General features: G+C 45.9%; 3 protein-coding genes and 1 pseudogene across 6 annotated transcripts in view; 2 read left to right on the top strand and 2 right to left on the bottom strand.

The window, feature by feature from the left end:
- Nucleotides 1-34: 34 nt before the first annotated feature.
- Nucleotides 35-5408, top strand: LOC130188729 (glycerophosphodiester phosphodiesterase 1-like; annotated as a pseudogene).
- Nucleotides 5409-5779: 371 nt separating this feature from the next.
- On the top strand, nt 5780-8736 carry LOC130188728 (MAPK regulated corepressor interacting protein 2-like). The gene is made up of 5 exons (XM_056407199.1): nt 5780-6150; nt 6254-6323; nt 6720-6859; nt 7936-8016; nt 8383-8736. Exons 1-5 carry the CDS (start codon nt 6099-6101, stop codon nt 8451-8453), a joined length of 414 nt encoding a protein of 137 aa, XP_056263174.1. The 5' UTR covers nt 5780-6098; the 3' UTR covers nt 8454-8736.
- Nucleotides 8737-8800: 64 nt separating this feature from the next.
- trap1 (TNF receptor-associated protein 1) lies at nt 8801-16195 on the bottom strand. 2 transcript variants are annotated; one of them, XM_056407194.1, is made up of 18 exons: nt 16020-16191; nt 15129-15284; nt 14942-15024; nt 14704-14844; nt 14203-14274; nt 13925-14085; nt 13706-13815; nt 13546-13619; nt 13163-13318; nt 12770-12890; nt 12584-12653; nt 12253-12400; nt 11973-12158; nt 11534-11672; nt 10438-10523; nt 10125-10270; nt 9955-10027; nt 8801-9533 (listed from the first exon to the last, which is right to left on the bottom strand). In XM_056407194.1, exons 1-18 carry the CDS (start codon nt 16138-16140, stop codon nt 9432-9434), a joined length of 2145 nt encoding a protein of 714 aa, XP_056263169.1. In that variant the 5' UTR covers nt 16141-16191; the 3' UTR covers nt 8801-9431. The 2 variants fall into 2 exon arrangements, with proteins under 2 accessions (XP_056263169.1, XP_056263170.1); XM_056407195.1 differs by lacking the exons at nt 8801-9533; nt 9955-10027; nt 10125-10270 and having other exon boundaries at nt 11503-11672; nt 16020-16195.
- Nucleotides 16196-16832: 637 nt separating this feature from the next.
- The window catches only part of crebbpb (CREB binding protein b), a 47108-nt gene continuing 37573 nt past the window's right edge, over nt 16833-26367 (bottom strand). For all 3 annotated transcript variants that reach the window (XM_056407189.1, XM_056407188.1, XM_056407190.1), the window contains 13 exons: nt 25632-25720; nt 24539-24619; nt 24329-24385; nt 24145-24222; nt 23929-23997; nt 23639-23800; nt 22704-22850; nt 22509-22622; nt 22241-22406; nt 21332-21499; nt 20948-21109; nt 20305-20586; nt 16833-20196 (listed from right to left, as the gene is read on the bottom strand). In XM_056407189.1, the coding sequence (XP_056263164.1) occupies nt 17827-20196; nt 20305-20586; nt 20948-21109; nt 21332-21499; nt 22241-22406; nt 22509-22622; nt 22704-22850; nt 23639-23800; nt 23929-23997; nt 24145-24222; nt 24329-24385; nt 24539-24619; nt 25632-25720 (3945 nt within the window). In that variant the 3' untranslated portion in view covers nt 16833-17826. The remainder of the gene's footprint in view (nt 20197-20304; nt 20587-20947; nt 21110-21331; nt 21500-22240; nt 22407-22508; nt 22623-22703; nt 22851-23638; nt 23801-23928; nt 23998-24144; nt 24223-24328; nt 24386-24538; nt 24620-25631; nt 25721-26367) is intronic.

The following is a 26367-nucleotide window of genomic DNA, read 5'->3' on the forward strand; positions in this document are numbered from 1 at the left end:
CCTTTACACATTTATCCTAAAGTCACTTCACTAAAGCTGTATGGACTAATTGATATGGTATTCCAGATGCGTGTATATATTTATATTTAATATATAGTAAAACAATTAAGTATTTTTATTTATCTTTACTTGGCATTGACGGTGAGCTTCCTCTCCGAGCCACGAAACGATCCGCTGATTTTCGGTCATCTCTCATGGTTCATCCTCCTCCATCGACCTGAGTGCTGACAGCGGAGCTTCACCCATGGCCTCGGTCTGAACATCTCTCCGGTGCCATCGTGACGCAGAACTATCCAAGATGCTGCAGGTGGGGGATGAGGTGGTGTATTTCTCTGCGGTGTTTGTGCTGGTGGCGCTGGGGACGCCTCGCTGCTCACCGCGTGCCTCTACGTGTTCATGGTGATGTTCCGGTGCCAGCGGACCAGGCCGGCCGCGTCCTCCGGCCCGGGGCTCCATCGGGCGGCGTGCCGGTGGTGGCGCTGCGCGGAGGAAGCTACGACGCTCCGGAGAACACCGTGGCCGCGATCAGAGAGGTGCATGCCGGGATCGTTCATCTGTAGATATGCACATATGGAGCTGGGACCATATCACTCAAATATAGGCTATAAAACATGTAGGTTACAACTTCAACACCCATAGAAATACCTTTCTCTGTCTAGTTTATGTTGCAGTCTAGAGCAATGCAGGGAGGGATGTTGTGCAATAATAATGATATTGTTGGCTGCAGCTGCGTCGTGACTTCCCATCTTGCAGTGTGAGCTGAGCATCACTGAACTCCTGAATGAACAGGGAGTCTAGGTTTATTAATCAGAATATATTTGTAATATAATACCCATGAAAATTAACTGTTCATGAATTTATTCCATCTTCAAGATAAAGTTTACAATCCCTTAAACCATTTGCCCCCCTCTGTTTCCTTTCTTTTTTTAGATACTAAAGTTGCTGAGTCAGCTGTGTTTACTCATAACAAACTGTCCAACATACATATACATAGCATCATATGCTCAACTCTTACTAATAACACCTTATCGGTCCAGTTTCTTCACCTCTGGATGAGTTTCTTTTGTTGGAGCCTCCTGTCACACATCTTGATCCATTAGCCTCGAACAGTCAAATACTGTAAAAACAATCTTCAGATCATTCACTATAAAAGGCAAAAGGTTTTGTCCACATGAGACGAAGTCAAATCATCTTGAATTGGCTTTGCCTAAAACTGCAGTAGCCACCCTTTAAATGTTATGTTAACTCTACTATGTTTTCTAGAGACAGATTAAAATCAACCTGTGCCATTTCAATGCGTTGACTGTCTTTACATTCTTCATCTTTCATGTTACACATATGAAATCCGTCACGTATAAGTACTCTGCATGTGTCAGGAGAACATGGACACTGCCCACAGATAGGGAATAGATATCCTTACTGATGATCGCTCACTGTGTTGAACTTAGTAACTCCAAGCTCAAAGCATGTTTCAGTACATTTCCATTTTGCAGAGCCGTCTATCTTTACCTCTTGTTGTCGCCCTGTGATGTCCTGCTTCAGGCCAGTAGAAACGGGGCGACCGGAGTGGAGCTGGACCTGAGTTTCACGGCCGATGGAATGCCCATACTGATGCATGATGAGACGGTGGACCGCACCACCAACGGCTCTGGACCGGTTAGCAATCTGCAGCTGGTCCAACTTAAGAAACTAGATGCTGCTGCTCGTCACAGACTGAAGTAAGCTGCATATTAAAGAGTCATTTATACGAGTCCAGCTCGTGATTTAGTGCCGAGATAGAGAAACAAAGAGCTGTGGGTCCATGACATATATGTACTTGATTGGACATCTTGAGATAGTTTTCATACGATAGATCCCTTGCCGTTCACAAACATGTCACTATTTAAATATGTCGTCTCAGTTGCTTTGCCACACATTCTGAAGACAATAAGGAACGTTGCTTGACGGAAGTGTTTTCATCTCCAGGGACAAGTTCAGTGGGGAGAAGGTCCCGACTGCAGGAGGCAGTGGAGGAACGCATCAGACACCAGCTGACCATCTTCTTTGATGTCAAAGGTCAAGCTGATAAGGTACTAAAAAGGACTTCATAAACAAATATGGATATATGAAACAATGATGTAAGCTGGCTGTAGCCGACATATATGCTTAACCCTCCTGTTACCTTAGGGTCAATTTGACCCCATTCAATGTTTAATGTCGGTGTTCTTTCGGGTCAATTTGACCCCAGGCTGTTTTTCACTGTGTCAAACATATAAGAAATATCAACTTTTTTATTTATTTAAAGGGCTATTTAGGTAGTCAACAAACAAACATAAAGTACCTCATACTTAAACTTGGAAAACAATATTAATTCTAATAATTTTCTGGAGGTTTTAATTGCTGGGGTCAAATTGACCCCGAGGGTAAAATATGTCAGTAAATATAAAGGTAACAGGAGGGTTAAACATTGAATGGGGTCAAATTGACCCCAAGGGTAAAATATGTCAGTAAATATAAAGGTAACAGGAAGGTTAAACATTGAATGGGGTCAAATTGACCCTAAGGCAACAGGAGGGTAAAGTTATAGCTGTCTTTCACTAAGATTGCATTCTTTTTTTACCTCCATTTTGACCCTTCTAGGAGACACTCATTTCAGTACTCTTAATATACAAGACGGTTTATTATCGGATATTTAAATCCTGTTCTGTTGGTAATATCCTGTTTTTACGGAATATGAATAACGTACCCTCTTTCCTAGGCTACATCAGTGCTCCATGAGATGTATAAGAAGTTCCCTGTCCTGTACAATTCCAGCATTGTTTCTTCCTTTGAGCCCAAAGTCATCTACAAGATAACATAACTATGACTGATTAACAAATGAAAATCACCGTCTCCAGAAAGCTATTTCAGTGTTTATTCATTTTTGTTTGTTTGTTGATATTGTTGCTAAAATACAAAATGTCATGGATTTCTGGTTCGTTGCTGCGTTTACCTGGAACATTGCACACCTATTGTTAGAACAGTACGCTATGAAGAGACTGCTTCTGACTGCTTCTAATTCTGACAGTATTCTGTTGACTTTGACCTCTCGCGGCCCTCAGATGCGTCAGACTGACCCCCATGTCGTCACGGCTCTCATCCACCGGCCCTGGAGACTGAGCCGCTTTGGCGATGGCACTCCTCGGTCCCTGTCCACATCGGGTCAGCTGTGGACCGGGTTTCTGGACCTCTTGTCGGACTGGGCCCACCACCACATACTGTGGAAACTCTGCGGTGTCTCTGCCATCCTCGTACAGAAAGACTTCATCTCACTGTAGGGGAATTATATATATTTTTGAATTGTTAAAATGCACAGCCGCAAAGCTCAGGCCTACGATACTCGTCTCTCTCAGTCCACACGGATCAGAATTAGAATCACAAACGGTATCTTGCCAAGTATGTTACACACACATGACATGTGACTTGATGATTGGTGCTTGACAATAAACACAGTGCAATAGTAAAAGACATAATTTCAAAAATAAAAAATATGAAAGTTTACAATAAAAACATTGATGTGAAGTTACAAAATCAGACATAATCAAGAAGAGGGTGTCTAAAATTGTAAATATACATTTAAAATACTCAACTGCATCATAAGCAGCTATCGGTAAATAATAAAATGATTTTTATTGATTGTCAATATATTCCCAATGTTGGGACATCCTTCCTTTTAAATAGTCACATTATGTGTCATTCCGTTGCTCATAATCTTAAAACTTGGCTCAAATGAATCCATCCTTTTGTCTGTTTGTCCGATTACGTCCCTTCTGGTGTATATATGTTGATGTTTGTTGGCATAAGTTATATTTACTGAATTGTACCTCTAATTTCTTCCTCCTTCCTTCCTTCGCTCAAGGACTACGTTCAGTACTGGGCGGAGCGAGGTGTGGAGGTGGTGGGCTGGATCGTTAACACTGCTGTGGAGAAAGACTACTACCAACACCTTCTGAAGATTGGCTACATCACTGACAGTCTGCTGGAAGACGGTGACCCACATTACTGAATGTACACACACACACACACACACACACACACACACACACACACACAGATGGGGAGGATTCAAGTCTCTCGGGGGTTTCAATTTGTAAAGAAGCTTCTAAGTGAACAAATTACTTGAACATTCAGTTTTATAAGACTACTTAATAATCATAATTAATACATTCCCCAGTTTATTGTCCTTTCAAAAAAGATAAAATACAGAAATATATGTTGAACAAATAAAGAGATGAATTAAATGGAGATTTAGTTCATTATAAGGTGGAGGGAGGGGATGCTAGATATTTGGTGCTAAATCACTTCAATCAAACAATCCAAGCTTTATAGAAATACATAAGCTGTACTGTGGAGGTCAGAGCACATTAATACCTGTAGCTGGCATTCAGGTCACGACCCTTTGAATCTACTGATACATAAACCACAAAGACCAGCTGTATACTTCCTTGTCTTCATCCGACTACCAGCAGCAATAACTATAACTCTCCTGGACCATGGATTATGATTATAGTACATTAAAGGTCTTTTATACCTTCTCTGCTGATCTTTCAGAGGCTTTAAAGAACTATCAGTGTAAATAGTTCAAGACGTTAGAAGTATTTGTAAGATATTGTTGCCTGCTATCATATTTATTTAAAAATAGACTCTTTCAGATCTCTTGTTAATATTCTGTCACGGTGATACTTGATTGTTCATTAACCTATTAATTCAGTACAAATTACACAATAATTTGAACTGAAATAATATCTTATTCTATGAACCAAAGGAGGAAAAATAAATGCACCATTGAATCCTGACACATATGTGAGTGTAAGTCTCCAAGTGAAAACGATTTCCTCACATACTAAGATTAATAATTCTCCATAGTGCTTTAAGAGGGAGAACATATTATGCTTATTTCAATTCAACTTAATTGTTTGGCTGGAAAACCGTCACATTTAAGCACACTGGCCGTGAATATTATTTTAGGATGTTAAGGTTAAGATGTTGTTGATTTGTCACAACAACTTGTTTCTCAGATATAATGTATACATATAAACATTTCTCTTTTCTTGTGTTAAGAATGTATTATCATAAGAGATACAACATACTCATGTTCCTCTTTTGAAATAAATCTTGAGAACGTAACTAGTTCTAACTGATGGAGGTTCATGTTTTTGTAAGTATTAATATGAGGGTGTTGTTTGTATTTATTTCTGTTGGTGGCCAGCTCGGTATCTTTGTCAAGCCATCTTTTAAAGGACCACATTCTCAGTGTCTTCGCTCGTGACCCGCGGTTGCATTGTAAACACAGTTGTGTGTGTACTGTAAACAGAGACGTTGGGCATGTGGGCCCTGGAGGAGCAGACGAATGATCCCCATTGAATAAAATGATCATCTCGAAAGTGGAACTCTTCTGACGGCATTTTATTCATGCAACATCCAGGAATATGTGTTTTTATTATTTTTAAACAGGCCATAACTTCCCTGCACCTCTTAATTCACCCCGATGTATGGAATTGTGAAGAGAATAATGAACCTCACTCTAGTAGTCGGTGTTACACATGTTGCGCAATCCGGGGACACTGTCGCTTTAAGGCGCCGAGGGGGCGTGTCTGGACGTCGCGAAGTGGTGCGCCTCGACCGTGTGCGTCCACTTATGAATGACGGACGCTGTTTCCACGTTACGTGACATTGTGGAAGTGCAGGACGCTTCAGCCCCGGAGTGAGTTACGTCGAAGGTCTGGGGGTCGGCAGGTGAGAGGGGGGTGGGGGGAGGGGGAGTGCCGCGGGAGATGCGTCCCGGTTGCTGCTGGTTCTACGCGGAGAAGAAGAAAGCGGCTTCGCACGGTTCTGTTTCCTGCGCGGTCACCGGGCAGCTCGTGGACTCTCATGTCGGCTCTCTACGTTCACGTTGCCTTCAAACTTTCGTCCTGTGAGTGAAGCTCTGCGTGACCCGCGGAGGAGAGCACCGACACCGCGCGCGCAGGGAGCGTGTATTCATTGACAGCAGGTTCCCGGAGGAGGAAGGCGTCAACGTGCCCTTGATTAGCGGAGGCGTGCTCCACCTGCGCCGCCGGGACTTCAAAGTGCCGACCAGCATGTACACCATCACGAAGGGGCCGAGCAAACTGGCCACCCAGCGACGGACAGGTGAGGCCCGGCACTGGAACGCACACGCACACATCCAACACGCACGCAATTGGTGTTTGTATTATTATTATTTGATTAAAATGTGAACTTTCTGTCATTTCAGGGCCTACTCAGCAACTTGACAACAAAATAAACGATTTTAAGCACAAACAAACGTCCTGGAGTGTGCCAGAGTAAGTGTGCACCCATAGTGTGATGCTTCTTCATGCGTGTCCAGATTAAGTTGTGTGTGTGTTAATGAATGAATGGACTGTCCTGGCAGCAGTGGACATCAGCTTGAGACTAACTGTTGGTTGAATAATTTTGAACATCTTCACACAATATTGTGTGTAGGGGAGCAGGGGGTCTGTGTGTGTGTGTGTGTGACTGACCTTGTAGGAAGTCAAGGACGCACATGGCCCTTCATTCAGCTGTTCAATCTCTGTCTTCCACATAACTAACATGCTTGAATTTCGGCCCGAAGGCTGATCCTTTTTAGAAATGCGAGTGGTCCGATTATAGATATGCTGACTGTGCAGAAAACATCAGATTCATTTGTTACCGTTTTCTTTTCTTTTTCTACCCATCAGCCTTCCTGCACCCAAGATAGTTTTCAGCCGTCCGAACGGTAAGAAGTACCACCACCCTGCGCCGGCTCTCCCGGAAGACAACCAGCAGGAAGAGAGCTTCACAGCTGTGCACGAGGAAAACGTCAAGTTTGTCTACGATGGTAAGGGATGAGAAGATCCGTCCAACTGGAAAGACGAGTCATCACTTGTTATTGTCTCATTGTGTACATAAACTCGTTCCTCTGTGGCGGTTTTGTGACTTTGTGTCACTATCGAGTGTTTTAATGAACTCTCCTCCCCCTCCCGGCCTCACCCACAGCTGCTCTCACACTGATAGCCTTCACGCCCACATACGACCACGCGGCAACATGCGCTGAAGGAAATAGCATTTTGGGCTTAAACTATCAGCCAGCAGCCACGCCGGCTCCTTTGAGGAAAGACAACAAAGGCGTCTGACGGGATGAAGTGTTTTATTGGGTCTGGGTGAAACTACAGTCACCTGGTTCTGGGACAATCTTACTTTCTGTGTCCTGTTAGTTCCTGGTGTTGTTGGCTCAGGCACAACCGCTCATAAACAACTCCAGTAACCTTGGGGTTTGGTGGACAAGGACACAAAGAAGGCCAGACCCCCCCCCCCCCTGTTGGAGAGGGAGGGCTGTCCACGGTTGATTTATATTCTCTTTAACCCCTCTGAAATACCTCAATACAAGTGCATGGTTTCTAAAAGTCATGACCTGAGGGCGGCTACTATAGATGCATATCTATTTCACACACACACACAAGGGCCACATGTTGCATTATCTGAAACACAAACGAGTGGCAGGCCTCTGAAGCGGTTGTCCTTGTGGTCTATTGGTTTGTAGCGCTGGTTGTGACACTGCAGACGCTTTTAACTTGGGAGATAAGGACATCTGCCATGACCTACTAATTACATTTTTAACTCCTGGCTCCTGCACAGGCTCTGATTCATCAGGTCTACTAAAGCAAAGTGTAGACTGACTGTTAAAAGCTGCAGCTAATGCTTCCTCTGGCTTTAATAATCATTGCATCATGGATTAATCTGCTTCTTAATTTTTTTTTTAATTGATCAGCTGTAAAAAAAAAAAAAAAAATGCCGTACAATTTCTGAGAGCCCAGATCAACATACTGTCCAGTAAATTATAAGTAGAAGTACTACTAGTATTATTTGGATTTGTATTGTGTGGATGATGTACTGACCCAGTCGTTGTGTTTTAAGCCTGGCTGGAGGTGCAGCAGAGCCCAGAGGCCCAGGGAGCAGCCTACTACAAAGAAGCCGCTCCAAACCTGCACATGGCCAGTGAGTTACAATGTAACTTAATGTTGCAGTTTATCACTGACCACCAGAGGGCGACAAACTAATTATAAATACACACTAATGCTCAACTCTTGTAAGCATCAAAGTTAAAAAATAAGCAACAAAATTACTTAATCAATGTCTCGCTCTATATTTATAAACATTATGTATATTGCATTAATGTAAGACGAGTTATTTGTGCTGAGCGCAATTATATAATTACGACTGCTATTCAGTGTTCTTCATCACTGACGCAACAATAAATGGTTGCACATTTCTTTTCTGCATATTTCCTCCAACATTGTTGACGTACAAACTCAAATAGTAACGGACTTTAAATACGATCTAATGGTTTATTCTTTGCCCCAGACTTCGTCCCCATAGATCTGGATGAATGGTGGGCCCAACGTTTCCTTGCCAACATCGACAAGCTATCCTGACCCTCCTCGGTTTGTGGATGTTGACGGTCAGTTGGAGCGCTGCAGCCGGATGCTGCGTGGAGTCGAGGCGGCAAGGCCCAAAGTGGTTTGAATGGCGGCGCTGGGACGCTCGCATCGGAACCAGAGAATCGCCTCGCTTGAACTCTCGCATTTGAACTGCGATCCATCGCTGAAGATTCTCTCTGCGTCGGACGGCGTGGACTCGAGGTTTCTCTTCTTTCCACCCTCACAGCGAGATGTCATGTTCCTTTTGAAATGCAGTAAAATTGTATTTAAGAAGCTCCGTCTTGGAATCTTTTTTTAAACTGTTGCCCACCTTGTCGATAATGCTGATGTCAACACACACAGTATTTTAAATGCATTTTATTAGATTCTCTGGCACTTTGATATCAATGACACTTGTTGAGAATCCACCTTCCCAGTCACATATACAGCTCATACAGAATTACGTGAAACTTTTTTCCTTTCATTTGAGAGTTCAGAAAACAGACATGAAACACACCCTCAGCTCTAGGAACCGCAACAGTCGACAAAATATTAAATAATGTGAACAATATTAGAGGGCTTATAAAAAGAATCTCTTGTCCAGTGAGGACGTCTTATCATTTCAAGGCTCTAATCCACACTTCACAATAAAGCTGCTCTAGTTACAGTATATCAAGAGAATTTTGAAATGAGTCTAGAAACCAGATTTACTTTAATTGTTTTATGCATCTGGTTTACTTTTTGCCCTCTTAATCACCATTGTTTGGTTTTCATCCATGTGGGCGACATGGAGCGTGATGAAATCTTATTGAACGTGGAGCATAACTCACAAGTGTTTATGGAGAATCTTCCGGCAGCTGTGCTTCTGAAGCATTTACGCTCCATGATGAAAGGAGTCCTCCAGAGGAAGTCCAGATCCACGAGGCCTCCAGTTCTCCATCTTTGAAAGTCTGTAAATACTTCACCCAAACCCAGTCGCTCTGGCCGTGCAGCTCAGTGCTTCTCCAGAGCTTTAGTCAGCAGGTCGTTCAGGCGGGAAATCATCGGCCGGGGGTCGTCATTCAGGCCGGCCGTGATCATGGCGTTATCATAGATCTGCAAAATATAGACAAGGAGACATGAACGTGTTAAACTGATAAGACGTCGAGCCAATCGGCAAATCCTGTAAAGAGACAAAAGGTCGACGAGCTGCTCCAACAGAGAAATAACAAACGTCTTCACACATTAATCCGTTTCTCCTCAACACCCCAACTGTTCCCCAGAATGATTCCTTCTGAAAGGAATCATTCACTTCCACTCCTTGACTCCCGTTAAGCTGTTGTCAGGGACTTAAGACTTCCTGCACATTTCAAAATAAAAGCTTAACAGGCGACAATGAATTATTCCATGAGCAGCTGAAAAACACTTTTTAAGTGAGAGTCTGTGCAGTTAGAGAAGCAGTATGAAATTGTTGTACATCGCCTTGAACCGGAGCAGAAAACAAAGACAACAATGTGTTTCTCATAACCCACGGTACCTGTTCCAGTAACAGACCGGCCAGCTCAGAGTTTGTGTCCTTCAGCGCCTGCAGCTTCTTGATCAGATCATGTCTGTCAGAAAAAGAAGTAAAAGAAAGTGAGAGTGGGACACACCGGAATGCCAACCGATCCTTTTGATTTCATTCCATTAGTAAACTCCACCACCCACCCTGCATTGATCTCCAGGGTGGGCTGCAGTATCTGAGCTCTCTCCTCGGGGGTGCGAGCCAGCTGCTGGGTGCGGAGGAAGTGGCGTGCGGCTCCCATTTCCAGCACAGTGATCATCGCTGGGTGGGTGTCCAGCCGAGGAGTCAGCTACGGGTCGGATGAGGACGACACATTCACTATTCAGGTCAGTTGAAATTAAGCTTATTTTCAGAAATCGGATATAAAAACAACAACAATGGGGATTTAAACGCACGACGGACGACTTTTGTGTCGTGGGAACACAACAAGCTCCGCCTCTTTGGTCTCGTCTTCACCTTTATGTTGGTCACCCGGGGGCCCAAAGCGTTCTTCATCCAGGACAACAGGTCGTCGGCTTGCTCTTGGGTCAGACGCTCGGAGGCTGCAGGGGAGAAAAGGCAACAGACCAGAGTCAAGACCAGAGTCAAGACCAGTCAGGACCAGAGTCAGGACCAGAGTCAAGACCAGTCAGGACCAGAGTCAAGACCAGAGTCAAGACCAGAGTCAAGACCAGTCAGGACCAGAGTCAGGACCAGAGTCAGGACCAGAGTCAAGACCAGAGTCAGGACCAGAGTCAAGACCAGAGTCAAGACCAGAGTCAGGACCAGAGTCAGGACCAGAGTCAAGACCAGAGTCAGGACCAGAGTCAAGACCAGAGTCAAGACCAGAGTCAAGACCAGAGTCAAGACCAGAGTCAAGACCAGAGTCAAGACCAGAGTCAGGACCAGAGTCAGGACCAGAGTCAAGACCAGAGTCAAGACCAGAGTCAGGACCAGAGTCAGGACCAGAGTCAAGACCAGAGTCAAGACCAGAGTCAGGACCAGAGTCAGGACCAGAGTCAAGACCAGAGTCAAGACCAGAGTCAGGACCAGAGTCAAGACCAGAGTCAAGACCAGAGTCAAGACCAGAGTCAAGACCAGAGTCAGGACCAGAGTCAGGACCAGAGTCAGGACCAGAGTCAGGACCAGAGTCAGGACCAGAGTCAAGACCAGAGTCAAGACCAGAGTCAGGACCAGAGTCAGGACCAGAGTCAAGACCAGAGTCAGGACCAGAGTCAAGACCAGAGTCAAGACCAGAGTCAGGACCAGAGTCAGGACCAGAGTCAAGACCAGAGTCAGGACCAGAGTCAGGACCAGAGTCAAGACCAGAGTCAGGACCAGAGTCGAGACCAGAGTCGAGACCAGAGTCGAGACCAGAGTCGAGACCAGAGTCAAGACCAGAGTCAGGACCAGAGTCAAGACCAGAGTCAAGACCAGAGTCAGGACCAGAGTCAGGACCAGAGTCATGACCAGAGTCAAGACCAGAGTCAGGACCAGAGTCAAGACCAGAGTCAAGACCAAAGTCAGGACCAGAGTCAGGACCAGAGTCATGGGCCATGAGAGCGCGGCGCACCGGGCTTGCTGTCCTCAAACTTCTCCTCCTTGTAGTGATCCACCACGATGTCGGTCTCCACGGAGATCAACTTCTTCTTGTCAAACTCGCGCAGGTGGAGCAGCGTGAGCTCGTCGAACTGCTCGTAGCAGAACAGCACCTGAGTGGACGGGAGAGCAGTTCCATCAGCGGCTCAGTGGCAGACTCTTAAAATATAAAAAGCCACGTGGAAAAGCTCATACAGCGTGTGACTAAAGTGACAGGAAGAGACATGTCAGTGTTTATATAAAATACACAGATTAAATGTGTTTTTTAAACCAAACTACTAAAGCTACACAGGACTGAATCGGACATTCGTGACAACAAGATCTACAGTGAAACTGTCAAACATAAACTGACTTCTCATATCGAAGTGTCTTCAAAGTATCGATTCTTTATCGTTCCGCTGCCTCCCTCTCACCTCCATGTCTTTCTGCTTCATGGCCTCGTAGTAGGGGGAGTGCTCTGCGAGGTAGCGGTTGGGCGCGCACATGTAGTAGATGTTGCGTGTGCCCGCCGCCATGCGGGCCGAGTACTCCGTCAGGTTGGTGTGCTCCCCCGCTGGCAGAGCCGACGACTCGAACCTCAACAGCTTTGCGATGGCCTCCTGGACAGAGACAGAGAGGAGGGCCGCGGGCCTGCCGTCACGCTCCAGGCACCGCGGCGCGTCCGCGGCGAGGCGTTGGCGTTCTCGCGGTCACCTTGACGTCCTGCTCCTGGGTCGTGACGATGCCCTCCCGTATGAAGAGGCCGTAGTCCTCGAAGAACTTGCCGTACTTCTCCGGCTCCTTCTTGCTCTGGTCCAGCAGGAAGCGGATCACCCGCTGCTGCAGCACGTCGCGCAGCTTCCTGAACAGAGGCGGACGGGCCGGTTGGAAAAAAATGGAGTACAGGGGGAGAACTCAGAATTCTATTTTGATTTCATTATGAATTCACGATTAAACATTCCTGAACACGTAGATTTTGATGATGAGGAGTAAAAGCAAGCAAACGGGGTGAAGCCGAGTGAGTGAACACAGACGCGTGTTGTACCTGATGAGGGCGCTTTCCTGGAGCAGCTCTCTGCTCAGATTCAACGGGATGTCCTCACTGTCCACCACACCTACACACACACACACACACACACACACACACACAGTTTAGCACAGCACTGTAACGCGCATGTAAAAGCAGAGGAGAGTAAAACAAGCAGGTGGAGGTGCTGGGGGGGGTCCAGACCTCGGAGGAAGCGAAGCCACTTGGGCAAGATGTCGGTGGCTTTGGTCTGGATCAGGATCTTCCTGCTGAACAGAGCCACGCTGGAGCCCATCTCCCTGCTCACGTCAAACAGGCTCGGCTTCTGTTGACAAACAAGTCGTTCTTAGAAAACACAACAAGCACTCACTACCACCGAGGAAGATATTCTGTTCGGGGAGAAAGTTGCATCCCGTGATCTTCAATACAGGTTGCCGTTATTTTCGGGGCTGTCGTGCCACGTTATGGGGCCGGTAAAGATCCTGGTTGGAGTCCCAGATTGAAGTCGTAAAGACTCTCGGTCAAGAGGCCGGTGAGAGTTTTGCTCGGGAATGAAACTAAAAAGTGTCAACGCGGCACCGGTCCTGATCTGCTCACCGATTCCGGCACGTAGAAGATGCTGCGGATGTTGAGCGGGGCGTCGGCGCGGTAGTGCAGCGTGTAGCGCGGCTTGTCGTAGGCCTGAGCCACGTAGCGGTAGAACTCCTCGTGCTGCCAGTCGCTGATCTCCTTCGGCTCCATCGTCCACAAGGCCTGGCGGGAGGCCGAGGCCGCACAGCGATTCAGTTACAATCATACAAAGATCACACATACAGCTCAAAGTGTTGGACCAGTGACACCCAACAGGGATTCACAAGAGAGGCGCAATATTAATCAGTCCGCAAATGACCATCAATGACAACAGCCTGGTGGTCAGGGCGGTTCTGTGTGAAACGTCTTTGGATCAACAACAATGGAACCCCACCTGTCCGGCCGCTCACCTGCAGCGTGTTGAGCCTGCGTCCGTTCAGGAAGATGGGGAAGCTGATGAAGTTGCTGTACTTGGTTACAACCTCTGAAAGAGACGCGGAAGCAGCCGGTGAGCACATGGAGCGCTGAGCGACGGGCCGGCGGAGCGTCTCATCGCCGCAGCAGTCGTACCTTTGACTCGGTCCTCGGTGGAAAACTCCTTGCAGTCGTCTTTGAAGTGCAGCACGATCTTCGTCCCCCGCTGAACGCCGCTGGCTTCAGCGATCTCAAACACTCCGGAGCTGAAGAAAACAGAGAACGGGGGGTCATCACACTGGGCCGCCGCCTCCGTCCCCCAGAACCCTTTGTCCGGCTGGAGGTGTGCCCACTCCCTCCCTCCCCCCCGCTCACCCGTCTGAGGACCACTTGTATCCAGGTGCGTCGGCCTCAGCGGACCGAGAGTAGACTTCAACCTGGTCGGCCACCATGAAGGCCGAGTAGAATCCCACCCCGAACTGACCGATGATGGTGCTGCTGGCCTCCGCCTTGTCCTGCAGGGCATCCAAAAAGGCCTGCAGTGTGGCAAAGAGGATTTATTATATTGACAACAGAACGAGGAGAAACCTTTAAACACAAGTGTGACATTCAGAGACATAATGTCGTCACACGAGGCTTTGAAAGATAATCACCTTGGATCCGGAGCGGGCGATGGTCCCCAGGTTGGCCACCAGCTCCTCTTGGTTCATCCCCACCCCCGTGTCCTGTCCGCAGAACACTCCAGTCACGCATCGAGGTCGCCACAGCTTGTTGTATAATATTCATCCACCAGGTGGCATCTATCTCAAAATCAGCCGGAGCCACCAGAAGCCACTTTTCACTCAAATAAATAACTAGAAATACTTCTATTCTTTTATTTTGCACCTATCGTAAAACATATAATACATTTAGTGAGTAACATCTCTAAAAACAGGAGGAGCATTCTTGTTTTGAGTTTCTTTCTTTGTCTTGGGTTAATGCAGCATATTCATGTGGCGTTATGTATTTAATTAAAGTAAAAGTCGGTATTTCATAGTGTTGAATATTGAAATAATACACACATATTTGAACTGTTATAATGCTGCTGGACAATCAACACAAAAGTCCCAAACAGGTTCATCCCAATGAATCATGTTCCATGCAGACGGTCATACCTGGATGGTGAAGGTGCCCTTGGCGTTGTCGGTCTGAAGGTGGATCTCCATCTCAGCCGTTTCTCCGCCTGCTGTCATCAGTTTATGGCGCAGTTTTTCCAGAGCATCACTGCCGTTGGAGATCAACTCCCGGATGAACACCTGGTGGGACATGGAAGAGAAGAAAAGTTAGAGTTCATCAAATTAAATGTCAGTGTAACTAAGTCACAGATTATTTATCTCTCTCTCTCTCTCTTACCTCTTTCTCCGAGTACAAGGACCTGGCAACAATGTCCAGAAGCTTTTTCGTCTCAGCCTGAAATTCATGTTTGGAGAAACTACCTGCAGGGTTCAGGGAAAGTCAGATTCAGATCCTCTTGGATGTCACCACCGATCAGCTCCGCCGTGACATGAACGCAGGAGGACGTCTGCAGCCGCTCACGCACCTTGAACCGACTCGGTGTCGGCGATGATGGTGTGCAGAGGCTCCTCTTCGGGCTCCTTCTCGGCCTCCTGCGTGCTGTAGAGAGACTGCCGGCTGACGCCGCGCCGCGGGGAGCTCCACGAACCGGGCCGACCGCTCCACCTCTGCTGCTGCAGGGCTGATGAGCGGAGGAGTCAGCCGCTGGCGTTTATGGATGCCTGAAGATGGCTTTACTAACGAAGACACTATTAACCAACCGTCTAACTATTACACACAAGTATAATCTAAGGAGACAGTAATACAATCGTGAATAATTAGACATATTAGAGGACTTGCTCTTCAAGGACACGTTTCACAGCAGCTCATCACGATTAACCGCATGTATGATCACAACTAGAGACACTGAAGATTAATTATGCATGGAAAGAGACGGCAAACTAAAGCAATGCTTCATTCTCATTCTCATTATTAACACCTCGAAGAGAGCTTTAGTTAGAAGAGATTCAGAAAGGTTGAGAATCCTTCAAGGCGACATTGTGATGCAATACCCAACATGTGGGTGATTGTTTATTGGGAGTAATTAAGAGTCATGCCAGCTAAGTCTCTCTTCAGATGGTAAGAATGTGATGACAGCGTCCAAAACATCCCGACATGCACATACGATCATGCATGGACGGACTATAACTTGACTAATCATCAGTTCAGCACTTAATTTCATATGACGCAATGATAGAGTCTGGGAAGCAAACTCTCGATTTAATTTCTGACGTAGTAGTTTTTTAATGAGTAAACGAGCCACCGCCAGCTCGTGTTATCGGACAGCAGGTTGGGGAATGAAGCCGTTAGCCGCAGCAGAGTCTGAACTAATATGTGTTATCGTCAACTAGCCGGCTGGCTAACAAACACAGCTTACCTCCGGCGAGGGAGCAAGAGGTGCTCGAGCTGCTCAGCCCTCGCGCACATAACGCGAGTCGTGAGTTGACCCGCTGAGAGGAAACCAAGGCGAACCGAGCCAGAGCGAGGCAGCGCGACATGTTGACAGGCGAGGCGACACGAGCAGGAGACGGGTCGATTGACCGTGGAACACACACCGGACGAGCGAAGCAGTTAGGACCCGCAACTGCGCCTGGTAATGACGTCAGCAAGGTGTCCGTTAGACTGCCTGATGAAAAGTGGCAATCACTCCGTTAATTGTAAATTACCTCGTGTATAAAGTATTTAAGTGCACGGTTTAGGTTCGTAGATCATTTTAAAACAAACTCGCAGTAATACTGTGATAAGTATTTACACAGTATGTCTATTTTGTTACCCTTAATTATTTGAGGTGATGCAATTTCAGTTCTTAATGTGCCCTTGAAGGTCAAACATTCTTAATTAGGATAAACCATCCAATACAAATATCAAATTACGACAATACTCCAGGACCATCCATTTTGATAATTACTTGGAGTTCATTTGCGAGAAAAAAAGATGTGAAACTTCTCAAACATGGAAGTTTGAACTTATCCTTTACTTACGGTGTGCAGAATTGCTGGGGGTTTGAGACCACTAGTTAGGGAGTGGGGGGTATCATCACTGGGCTCTAGGAAAGTGTGATGAGTGTCCTTTACTTGTTCTAGTGTTGCATACACTTAATGAATGAAATAATTGAGACGGTAATCTGCAGATAAATAAATAATTTAAACTACTTGATAAAAGCCCTGATGCTTGAAACATGCGAAGAAGAGTCTGTGGCACACAGGTTTATTTAACAATATGGTATATAAGTACGAAATGAGCCATTTGAACCAGTTTGTACAGTGATTTCATTCTTATTTTCTGCATATTTACAGTAGTGTCTAGCTGCATGATTTAGGTCAGAGAATAGTTCATCATCAATTCAAGTTTAATGCAAGAGAGAAAATGATGCACAAAACCCCTTTCTGGACACAAATCAGCAGTCAAACAAGTTAATTTCCCAACACAGGCAAAAGAGGTTCAGGACTTGATATTTTCTTTTGACTGAGGGAGAGACAAAGCAAGACAAATACTGGGCCCAGGCCTAAAAGGAACATTCCGGCACCTGTGAAAATTAACAAGCTTTAAGACAGGTTTCTCTTACACCTGCCTTTTGTGTTTGGGTGTGTGCAATAGTTCCTAGATCTATACAAATACATTTATCTCCCATAGACTCTGCAAACAGGAAAGAAATTAAGGCTTTCCCAAAGGCAGTCCTCTTGAAAAATGGCATATTAGAATAAATTATCCAGGAACAGAGAAACTGAGCAAGAGGTGGAACCTGGCAAAACAAATTCCCAGACAAATAATTGTACAGTCTTCTCAACACAAATACCATATTAATTTGCAAAGTTCCAAAATAAAAAAAATGTAATGATAAAATGAAATATTTTTTGTTTTGAGAAGTTTTGTTAAAAAAGTCAATACCAGAGCATAACAAATGAAAAACAAATTAAAACAACACCAAGACCAGGGCAAATTCTTGCATGGCTGGTCTGAACCAAAAAATATATTCTTTGTGTCTTTGTTGTCTTCTTTTCAACAGCAAGTATCAAATCACTCACTGTGTTGGAAGAAAAAGCAGTCCCTTGGTTTAAGGAAAGTTCACAGTCTGTAGGCCTCGTATGACTCATTTGTTTGTATTTCTTTTAGCTTTTTACACCAGCAAGTACAAAAAATTCTCAGCTGAAAACAGAACAAGGCCTTTCTTCTGTCCCAAAATGCTACAATCCCTCAACAAATTTCTCCAGCGTGTCTCCCGTCGTGTCACCCACCACACCCATGTCATTACTCAACCCCCCTCTGTTTGGTGTGTTGAGTTGCGGGAGCATGGCGCTCTGCTCTGGTGTTCCCATGTGTCCCTGCTCCATGGAGCCCGACATTGGGCCTCCAAGGCTGGGGTGGGGAGAGCTGGAGTGGAGGCCACCATGTTGAGGAGAGGGCTGGGGCTGTATCCTTGGGGAGGGACTGGAATGCGGGGGCTGCTGGGAAGGCGGACGGGGCGATTGCACTGGGACTGGGGAGCGGACTTGGTTTCCCAGGGTGTTTGCCATTGTCTTGCCCGGTAAGTGAGCTCCTCCCTGGGCTTGGCTTTGGAGCATGTGAGGCTGCGGACTCATCGAGTTCGCCTGTGCTGGGGAGCCCATCTGCTGCTTTAACATCTGCTGCTGCTGTTGCTGCTGCTGAAGCATGCGCTGCTGGAGAAGGTTCTGGGGCCCGTCCATGCCCATGCCAGGTTGACCCATTTGAGATGTGGGAGGGAGCTGTCCCATGGGCCCACCGCCACTTTGCATAGCCATTTGCTGCTGCATACGAAGCTGGGAGTAGCTTGCTGCCCCCGTCTGCTGCTGGGGGAACTGACCGTGGCCCTGAGGCATGCCTCCCTGCTGCTGCTGCTGCTGCTGCTGCTGCGCCTGCTGCATCTGCTGCATCCTGAGCAGCTGCTGCCTGCGGTACAGTTGGGGATTGCCGTTTTGAGCAGCATTCATCATCTGGCCCTGGGGGCCCATGTTTGTCATGCCCTGGGGCCCTGCCTGCTGAGGCGGCTGCTGCTGAGGTGCCATCACTGGCCTCTGCCCCTGGTTTGCCATGGCTCCTATGGCCTGCATCCCTGCCTGAGACCCGAGCATGGCCTGTGCGTTCTGCTGCTGCGGCTGCGGCTGCTGCGGCTGGGTGGCCTGGTACTTGGCTGTCCTCTGTTTAATGAAAGCGGCCATGAGGTGAGGGTTGGACTTGAGGATGTTGAGGACCTGCTGTTGCTGCTGTGGGGAGCTGGGAGACTTGAGGGTGCGCAGTAATTCCTGCAGGGCACTCGGAGCAATGTTGTTCGGAATCCCCTGTGGCATGTTTAGCTGCTGTGGTGTCATGCCTTGCTGTGAGGGCCCCTGTGGAGGCATGACCCCAGGCATCTGGAGACCTTGTTGCTGGGGCATCATGGGTCTCTGCATGAGCTGGTCCTGCTGGGGCATGGGGGTCCCCTGAGCCTGCTGAGGGGCCATAGGGCCCTGTTGAGGAGGGACCTGTGGCTGATGACCCTGGGGATTCTGCATCCCTGGACTCCATTGGCCCTGCTGCATAGCCTGCGGGCCCCTTGGCCCCTGCATCATCTGCATCTGACCCTGCATCGGCCCCATCATTCGAGGGTGGTTCATGGGCATCCCATTCAAGGCATAATTCTGCTGCTGCTGTTGCTGCTGCTGCTGCTGCTGCTGCTGCTGCTGCTTTGCCTTGGCGACCATCTCGATCTGTCTGGCCACCTTCAGGGCTGCCAGCAGTGGTTGCTGTTGTTGTTGTTCCTGCTGCTGTTGTTGTTGCTGTTGCTGCAGTTGCTGCTGTTGTTGTTGCTGCTGCTGTTGCTGCGGTAGCTGAGGCTGCTGTTGGTGGGGCATGTTAGGCAGAGGTGACTGCTGCTGATGAAGAGGCGATGACTGAGGTCCTGGTTTGCCCTGCGGCACAGGTGTTGGGGGCTGGCTGCTGCGGCCGTTGTTGGTGACGCCCTGCGCCATGTTGGCAGGGTTTGGTGGCTGCTGTTGTTGGGGCTGGTTGGGCATGGGCTGGGGGGTCTGTGGTGCACTAGGCTGCTGCACAGAGTTGGGTGTGTCGGGGCCAGCTGAGGTAGGTGGAGATGGCATGGGCATACCCCTTCCCGCCATGGTGGCCATCCTCCGGCGCATCATTTGAGCCTGCTGGAGCCTGTGCTGCAGCTGCTGCTGACGGAGTTTGTTCTTGATGTTGAGGCAGAAGGGAACAGGACACTTGTTCTCCTGACAGTGCTTCGCGTGATAACAACACAGAGCGATGAGTTGCTTGCACACAGGACAGCCACCATTGGTCTTGCGCTTGCAGCCTTTGGTGTGTTGAACCACCCTCTTCATCTTCTGGCATGAAGGAAGAGAGCAGTTGGCATTGCGGCACTGGCAGGCATGGACCAAGGACTGGATGCAGCGCTGGATGCTGAGACGGCGGCTCTCCTGAGGGCTCTTGGAGGCCTCTCCACCCGGACCGTTGCTGTCATCATCGAGACCAAGGCCCCATTTAACCATCTGGTGCTCGTGGCCCTTAATGTTGTAGCAGTTAATGCATAAGTCATAGTCCTGATGAAAAGTAAGGAAGAGCACATTCAGGTTATGTTAAGAATAACATTTAATTCAGAACTAATAGACAGCTATTTGAAAACATGTTGGTGGTGTCATTATCCCTACCTCACAGACGGTGCAGTGCCAGCGAGTCTCTACGTGGTGCTTGCACTCATTGCAGGTGTACACGAAGCGGTCCTGGCCTTGGTTGTGCAGCTCGACCAACATGCACATTGTGCTCCATTTGCATCTCCTCAGTGAGCTGAACTCCCAGTGCTTGTCCCTGGCCAAAGTCAGAAAGGCATCCCGGCCATCCATCAGGTCACAGGTCAACAGAGGGTCGGGGTCCATGATGGGTGGCAGGGTGTTAATGACTGGCCCGGCATGGAGTTGGATGACAAAAAACACCTGGTAGTAGAAAGGAGGAAAATGTGTTATTTGTTAGGACAATCAAAGTGTACAAGTGGAACAAACTCTCAGTCCATGCCATAGAGGTGGTCATTCCTACATGGGATTTAAGAATATGTACTGCTCTCTAAAGCCAACGGGTCCTGTGGTGTGCTGTGTACTGTCGTGCCTAGATGTACCTTTAAGAAGTGCATTAACGTGAAAGAAACTGTTCTGTGCAACTATTTGGTCACCCATTAAATCTACCAGCTTAAAAGTATCAAGTGTTCAAAATAACTTTCTACAATGTTCCATGAAATGGTATTTTCCATAATAATGAGTGGATTGAAACTAATATGTTTCAGTTGTTCGTGTTTCCCACCTCCTTATGTTTCTCCATGGTGGCGTAGAGCTTCTGGGACAGGTCATTGGCTACATTCGGCATCCCAGGCTTTTTCTTATTGGCTCGGCTGATGCTGCTCTTGTTTTTGTTGGTTTTCTTGTTATTCTTCTTTTTGCCATTTTTGCTGTCAACTTGGGCCCCCTTGAAATAGATGGACAAGATGAGGTTATGCAATTAAGCCGAGTGGTTATACAATGCCTGAATGACTGCTGAAAGCTTTTATATAATGAGCACGTGAGGATGATACAATCTGGGTTGAAACAAGAGGCCCGAACGCCAAGCTGTTGGTTTTGGCCCAGCGAGAGCATTCCTTTTATAAAAAAACATTTCAACAAATTCAATCCACCTATCCATCTAACTCACCTCTGTTGTCTCAGAGCAGGCCGTGTTCTCCTCCTTCTTCCTCTCCTCCTCCTCCTGCTCCAGCTCCTTGATGCTCTCCTCCAGTACATTAGGCCAAAAATCACCCTCAAAGTACGGCAGCTCATTGGCACTGGTCAGACGGTCATCTGTTGCCTGTTTGAAAATGTCCTGAACCCAAACACACAAGACCTCCATCAGGAAAGATCGTAACACAACTCTGAAAGACAATGTCTGGAAGTTTCATCAAGTACAATATAAAATGTTGAACAGTCTTTGACGACAATGGAAAATGAACATTCAAAATGTAAAAACAATGTCAGTGCGAAAGCATACAGTGAAGATCAGCCTAAGCTATAGATCGTTTTAGGATTGTAGTTTTTGTTCTCATACTTTTTGCAATAGACTATACCAAACACCAGGGGGAGCCCTCCTTTACTGCACACATTTGGACAGGAGACCATGCTCCTCTTAGAGACAGGACATATGGTTTTTCAAAATAAATTATTGTTCTGCTTGTTGGTTTATCTAAATTCTTTTTTTAACAGTTACAGTTACAGTAGAATACAGTTATCATATCTCATAATTACAATTACAAGTTCCAGAAATGTCATTGTTATTGAGGCTCATCTCATCATCATTCAGACATGTGCAACGGTAATCCTCCATCTCTTTGTGAGAGAATCCTGTCATCACGATTAATACCAAGCAACAGTACAACTAAATAATTGCCCACCCACCAAAAGTTAACAGCAATGATCAAGATACCGTTATATGGATACCAAACGAAAATCTTTTTAAAAAATTGAATTAATTACATTTTTTTTGAATTTTTGTGTAACTATAACTGAGGGAAAAAAGAAAGGCATCAACAGTCGACACAAGGACATAGCGATGTGCTCATTTTCTGACCTTGTAATCATGGAGGATCCTCTCAGCGAAAGCTTTGTCAAGCATCTTTCTGTACCACTCTTGGAGCCTCTTGGGTTTGGGGATCTTCTGGTCATCAGGGTGGCAGTGAAAAATGTAGTCATCTCCTTCACTGGGTGGGCAGGCCCAGATGTGACCCATCACATACCTGAGGGCAACAAGAGCGTTCAGCCACTTGCAGGAATGATACTTAGAGCATTCGCTGAAATTGAGTGCAACACTGCACTGTGTAAAGTTACTCTTAACCTACCCCAGTTTCTTCACATACTCCAGGTAGCCGATTAAAATCTCATGGTAAACTGCAGTCCTTAGCACACGTGGCCGGAAGAAGTGAATACTGTCGAGGTATGATATGTAAACCCGTCTGCAATGAAAATATGGAGAGATTAATCAAAGAGCAAAGAAATGCATGCACCATTCTTATGTATTCGTTCTCTAGTTCTACCTGGTATTTGGAAATGGGCACTCTGAGCCGTACTCCTGGACATGCATGCCAAAGAAACAAACGTCCACCCCGTCTATTTCCTCAAATGCAAAAAGTGCTTTGGTTCTGTAAGGGAAGGTCTCCACCATCTCGCCCGAGTCCACAAACCTACGGAAACAGAGAACAGAAGTAAAGTTACAGGTTTTTTCTTTTCTTTTTTCCTATTATTATTATATGTCATTTAGCTGACGCTTTTCTCCTAAGTGAATTACAATCCTGTTACATTCATACACCGTAGACGCAGCTACAGGGAGCAATTCAGGGTTAAGTGTCTTGCTCAAGGACACATCGACTAGGACGGGGATTGAACCTCCAACCCGATTGAAAGACGGACCTGCTACCCACTGACCCATAGTCGCCCTTAAGTTACAAACCAGAATCACGGTCAGGACTTTCATGCATGTTTACTTACTTGGGGATTTATATTTTCATGCTTTTAAAGAAAATTGTGCTGTGCTTGCAATTACTTTTGAGAACAAAGACTGGGTAAGAAAGTCAAGTCATTTTTAGCGCATTGACATTATTTCAGCGGCAGAATGTTACCACACTATAAATCTATATAGGAGGTGATCTTCATTTACACAATCAAATCTATGAATTAAAAGTGACAATGAGTGGAGGCGTCATGGTGGCGTCCACGGTTCAAGTCTAGCTCGACACCTTTGATGTACGTCATTCCCCCACAAACAGATATATGCACATTTTCTGGAGTATTGATGGAAACCAACTTCTCTGCGGGTTTGTTTCTCACATTAAAAAAGTCAGTGGTATGTGTTGTGTTTTCTATTTTACATTAAGAAAGCAGCCACACAATGTAAACTAACACGTTATTCCACATTAAGCAAATGTTTTGCAAATCATGAGCGACCCACTTTATCTGCAGGTGAGAACCTTACTTAGACTTCATGCCGGGCTTAATCTCCACATTTTTGTCAGAGCTGGCCACCACTCGCACAAACACCTCGCCGGCCTCAGGATGGTTCTGCCTTTTCAAGTACTTGTTCACTCTGTCCTCGATGTATGTCCCCAATCTGGTTGACTGCAATCCTTTACACAGGCCAGCGCGAACACAAGAACAAAATGCATTTAATATCAATTCTGGTGTAAACATTGACACTTCAGTGTGATTAAATAAAGGATAATTAAAATCAAATGTTACTGTTCTTTTACTATAAAACACAACTTACTTCTTGCTGAAAACCTGTTCTCCTTTTTTGTTTTGCCAGACTTCTTTAGACAGTTGTCACAGATAAAGCTGAAAGAAGAAATATTAAGCTGCCGTTTAGAGTCAGCATACAGTAACGTCGTCATATGCAGATACACAGTAAGAATGTGGTGGTTCTTTTAAAGTCAAACATGGACTGTACGCTTAAATGGCCAAAACAGCCAAAGCCAGACTTACCCTGTTGGCCAAATAACATCGTAGTGCAGCACGCAGATCTGATGCATCTTTCGTCCACAGTCTTTACATTCAACAAACCTGGCAAGGAAACATATTTGCTTTTTTGTGCTTTCTTTGACAAAAGTAGTAAAGAACAATCACTGCCATAACATCATGAGAGTCACACTCTACGACCACTACTCACGGTTCAGCGTCCAACATGTCATTTTTCTTCTTTTCAAACTGCTCCTTTGATATCATGCTGCACAAAAAAAGAGAGAAAGAGACAACCAAGTTCACGTTGGCTCCTGTGATTGAAACGACTTTCCTCACAAAGAAGTCGAGTGAAAACAGCCTGATATTCTCACAAGATGATCATCAGGTGGTGTTCAGCCACCCGGGCCTGGTAACTTACGTCTGTTGCTGTGCTGGGTCTTCCCCCAGGGTCACACTGTTGCCCTGGATCTCGTTGAAGCACTTCTCACAGAAGTGATACCTGTCGGCAATAAGGCCATATTTGGGTGAACTGCAGCCAGCACACCAAGTAGCAGCACAGGCAAACCGGCGTACAGGTGGCAGAATGCAGAGTAAACGGCGAACACGGCAACAACCGAAGACGGAGCACGGGCAGCGGACACACACAGTCACACACAGGTGCATGTTAGTGACAGTTGAAATGGTCATCCAGCCACTCTCATTCAAACTGATACAGAAATAGGGGAAACATGCTCAAATGTTAATGGTAATGATTGTAAACAACAAAAGAATGTGCAGGAAACGGCTGTATTTCTACACGCCAACATTTAACTACACGTTGGAATATGAAAACAGAACAAAAACAGTTTCACTGCAATCACTTATAACACAAGTAACATGCATTATGAGCAGATGAAGGAATGATGTGGTCTTGCTGGAGGAGACGGGACGAGTGACAATAATAATACAAATGTAAAGGTCTTGTTGGAAGAGGTTCAGTTACCTGACTAATTAATGTTATTCATGTCAAGAGTATTTCAGTCCTAATACTTGAGGAATTTAGATGAAGATTTATTTTTTCCCCAAGTGATAAAACCTTGCTCTTAGATTAATGTAAGAAATGTATTAAATTCTCCCAAACGCTGACTTTTTGTGGGAAGCCTGAATCCTAAAGCTAACAATACTTCATAGTAAGTATCTGCAATAATCGAATGGTGTTGCATTAGAATGATCTGAGGTGCGGAAGCAGCTTCTGCACAGCAGGGGGCGCTTTGGGGCTGGTGCTTGGGCACATCAGACATATGAGGACAACACAGGGCCAGATAATGCACATTCTGCGTGGCCACAGTACACAACTGTGTGGCGTCTGTGACACCGCTATAAAGGAAAGGTCATGTGAATAACGCCTTTATAGGGTTGTTGACCTGTATGTCTGCATTAGAGGAGGCATCTTCAGCCATGTTTAAATCTTTGAGGATGAAGCTGCACCCCTTCTCCTTATAACACCTCAGAACAGTCGGCATCAAATGTACCTGTTCTGGTAGCTGAAGTAGGTGCCGTCTCTGGAAATGGTACACAACTGTTTGCCATAGCAACATAGCGTCTGGGGCGAGAACTCATACTGTGGAAACATGAGAGAGAACATGAACAATCCACATAATTGTTACAATCCCTTGTGTTAAATCCCTAATGGTTTAAGTATATTGGCATTTTTTTTCCGGCAAACCTCTCTGATTTAACTACATTTAATGTTATACCCATAGTTACTAAAATCAATAAAAGACCTTCAGAGATGGATGAACATAACAGTGTCTTTATGCAATCTACCTGTATTACCTAAAAGTTGTTTAAATTAATAAATAGTGCATTTCATAGATTTGTTTGAAAAAATAAGCGCCCTAGAATAAAATTACAAAAACTTAAATCTCCAATTGGTAAAGGGTGGATTAGCTCCATTAGAACCATCACAGAATGGGTTAAAGATAATCAGTTCTCATTTTCAGATCATTAAAGTATTAGTCTTGATAATGTTAGATTCCTTTTTTATGTTCCAGAAATTTGCAAGTGAAAATTAAAGACAATTTCATAGTTAGTAACATGTGCAAGTCTTTGAATAACATACGTAAACACTTTGGAATCAGCCAATATTCGTTCTTGGCAGCTATTCCTAAGAACCCAACTTTGAAAATACTTGCACAGATGTGGGGTTTGGAGTGGAAGGCGTCTGGTATCACACACACACACACACACATGTATTTTATGGTCCTT

The sequence above is a fragment of the Pseudoliparis swirei genome, chromosome 23 (assembly GCF_029220125.1).
Source record: "Pseudoliparis swirei isolate HS2019 ecotype Mariana Trench chromosome 23, NWPU_hadal_v1, whole genome shotgun sequence".
Classification (NCBI taxonomy): domain Eukaryota; kingdom Metazoa; phylum Chordata; class Actinopteri; order Perciformes; family Liparidae; genus Pseudoliparis; species Pseudoliparis swirei.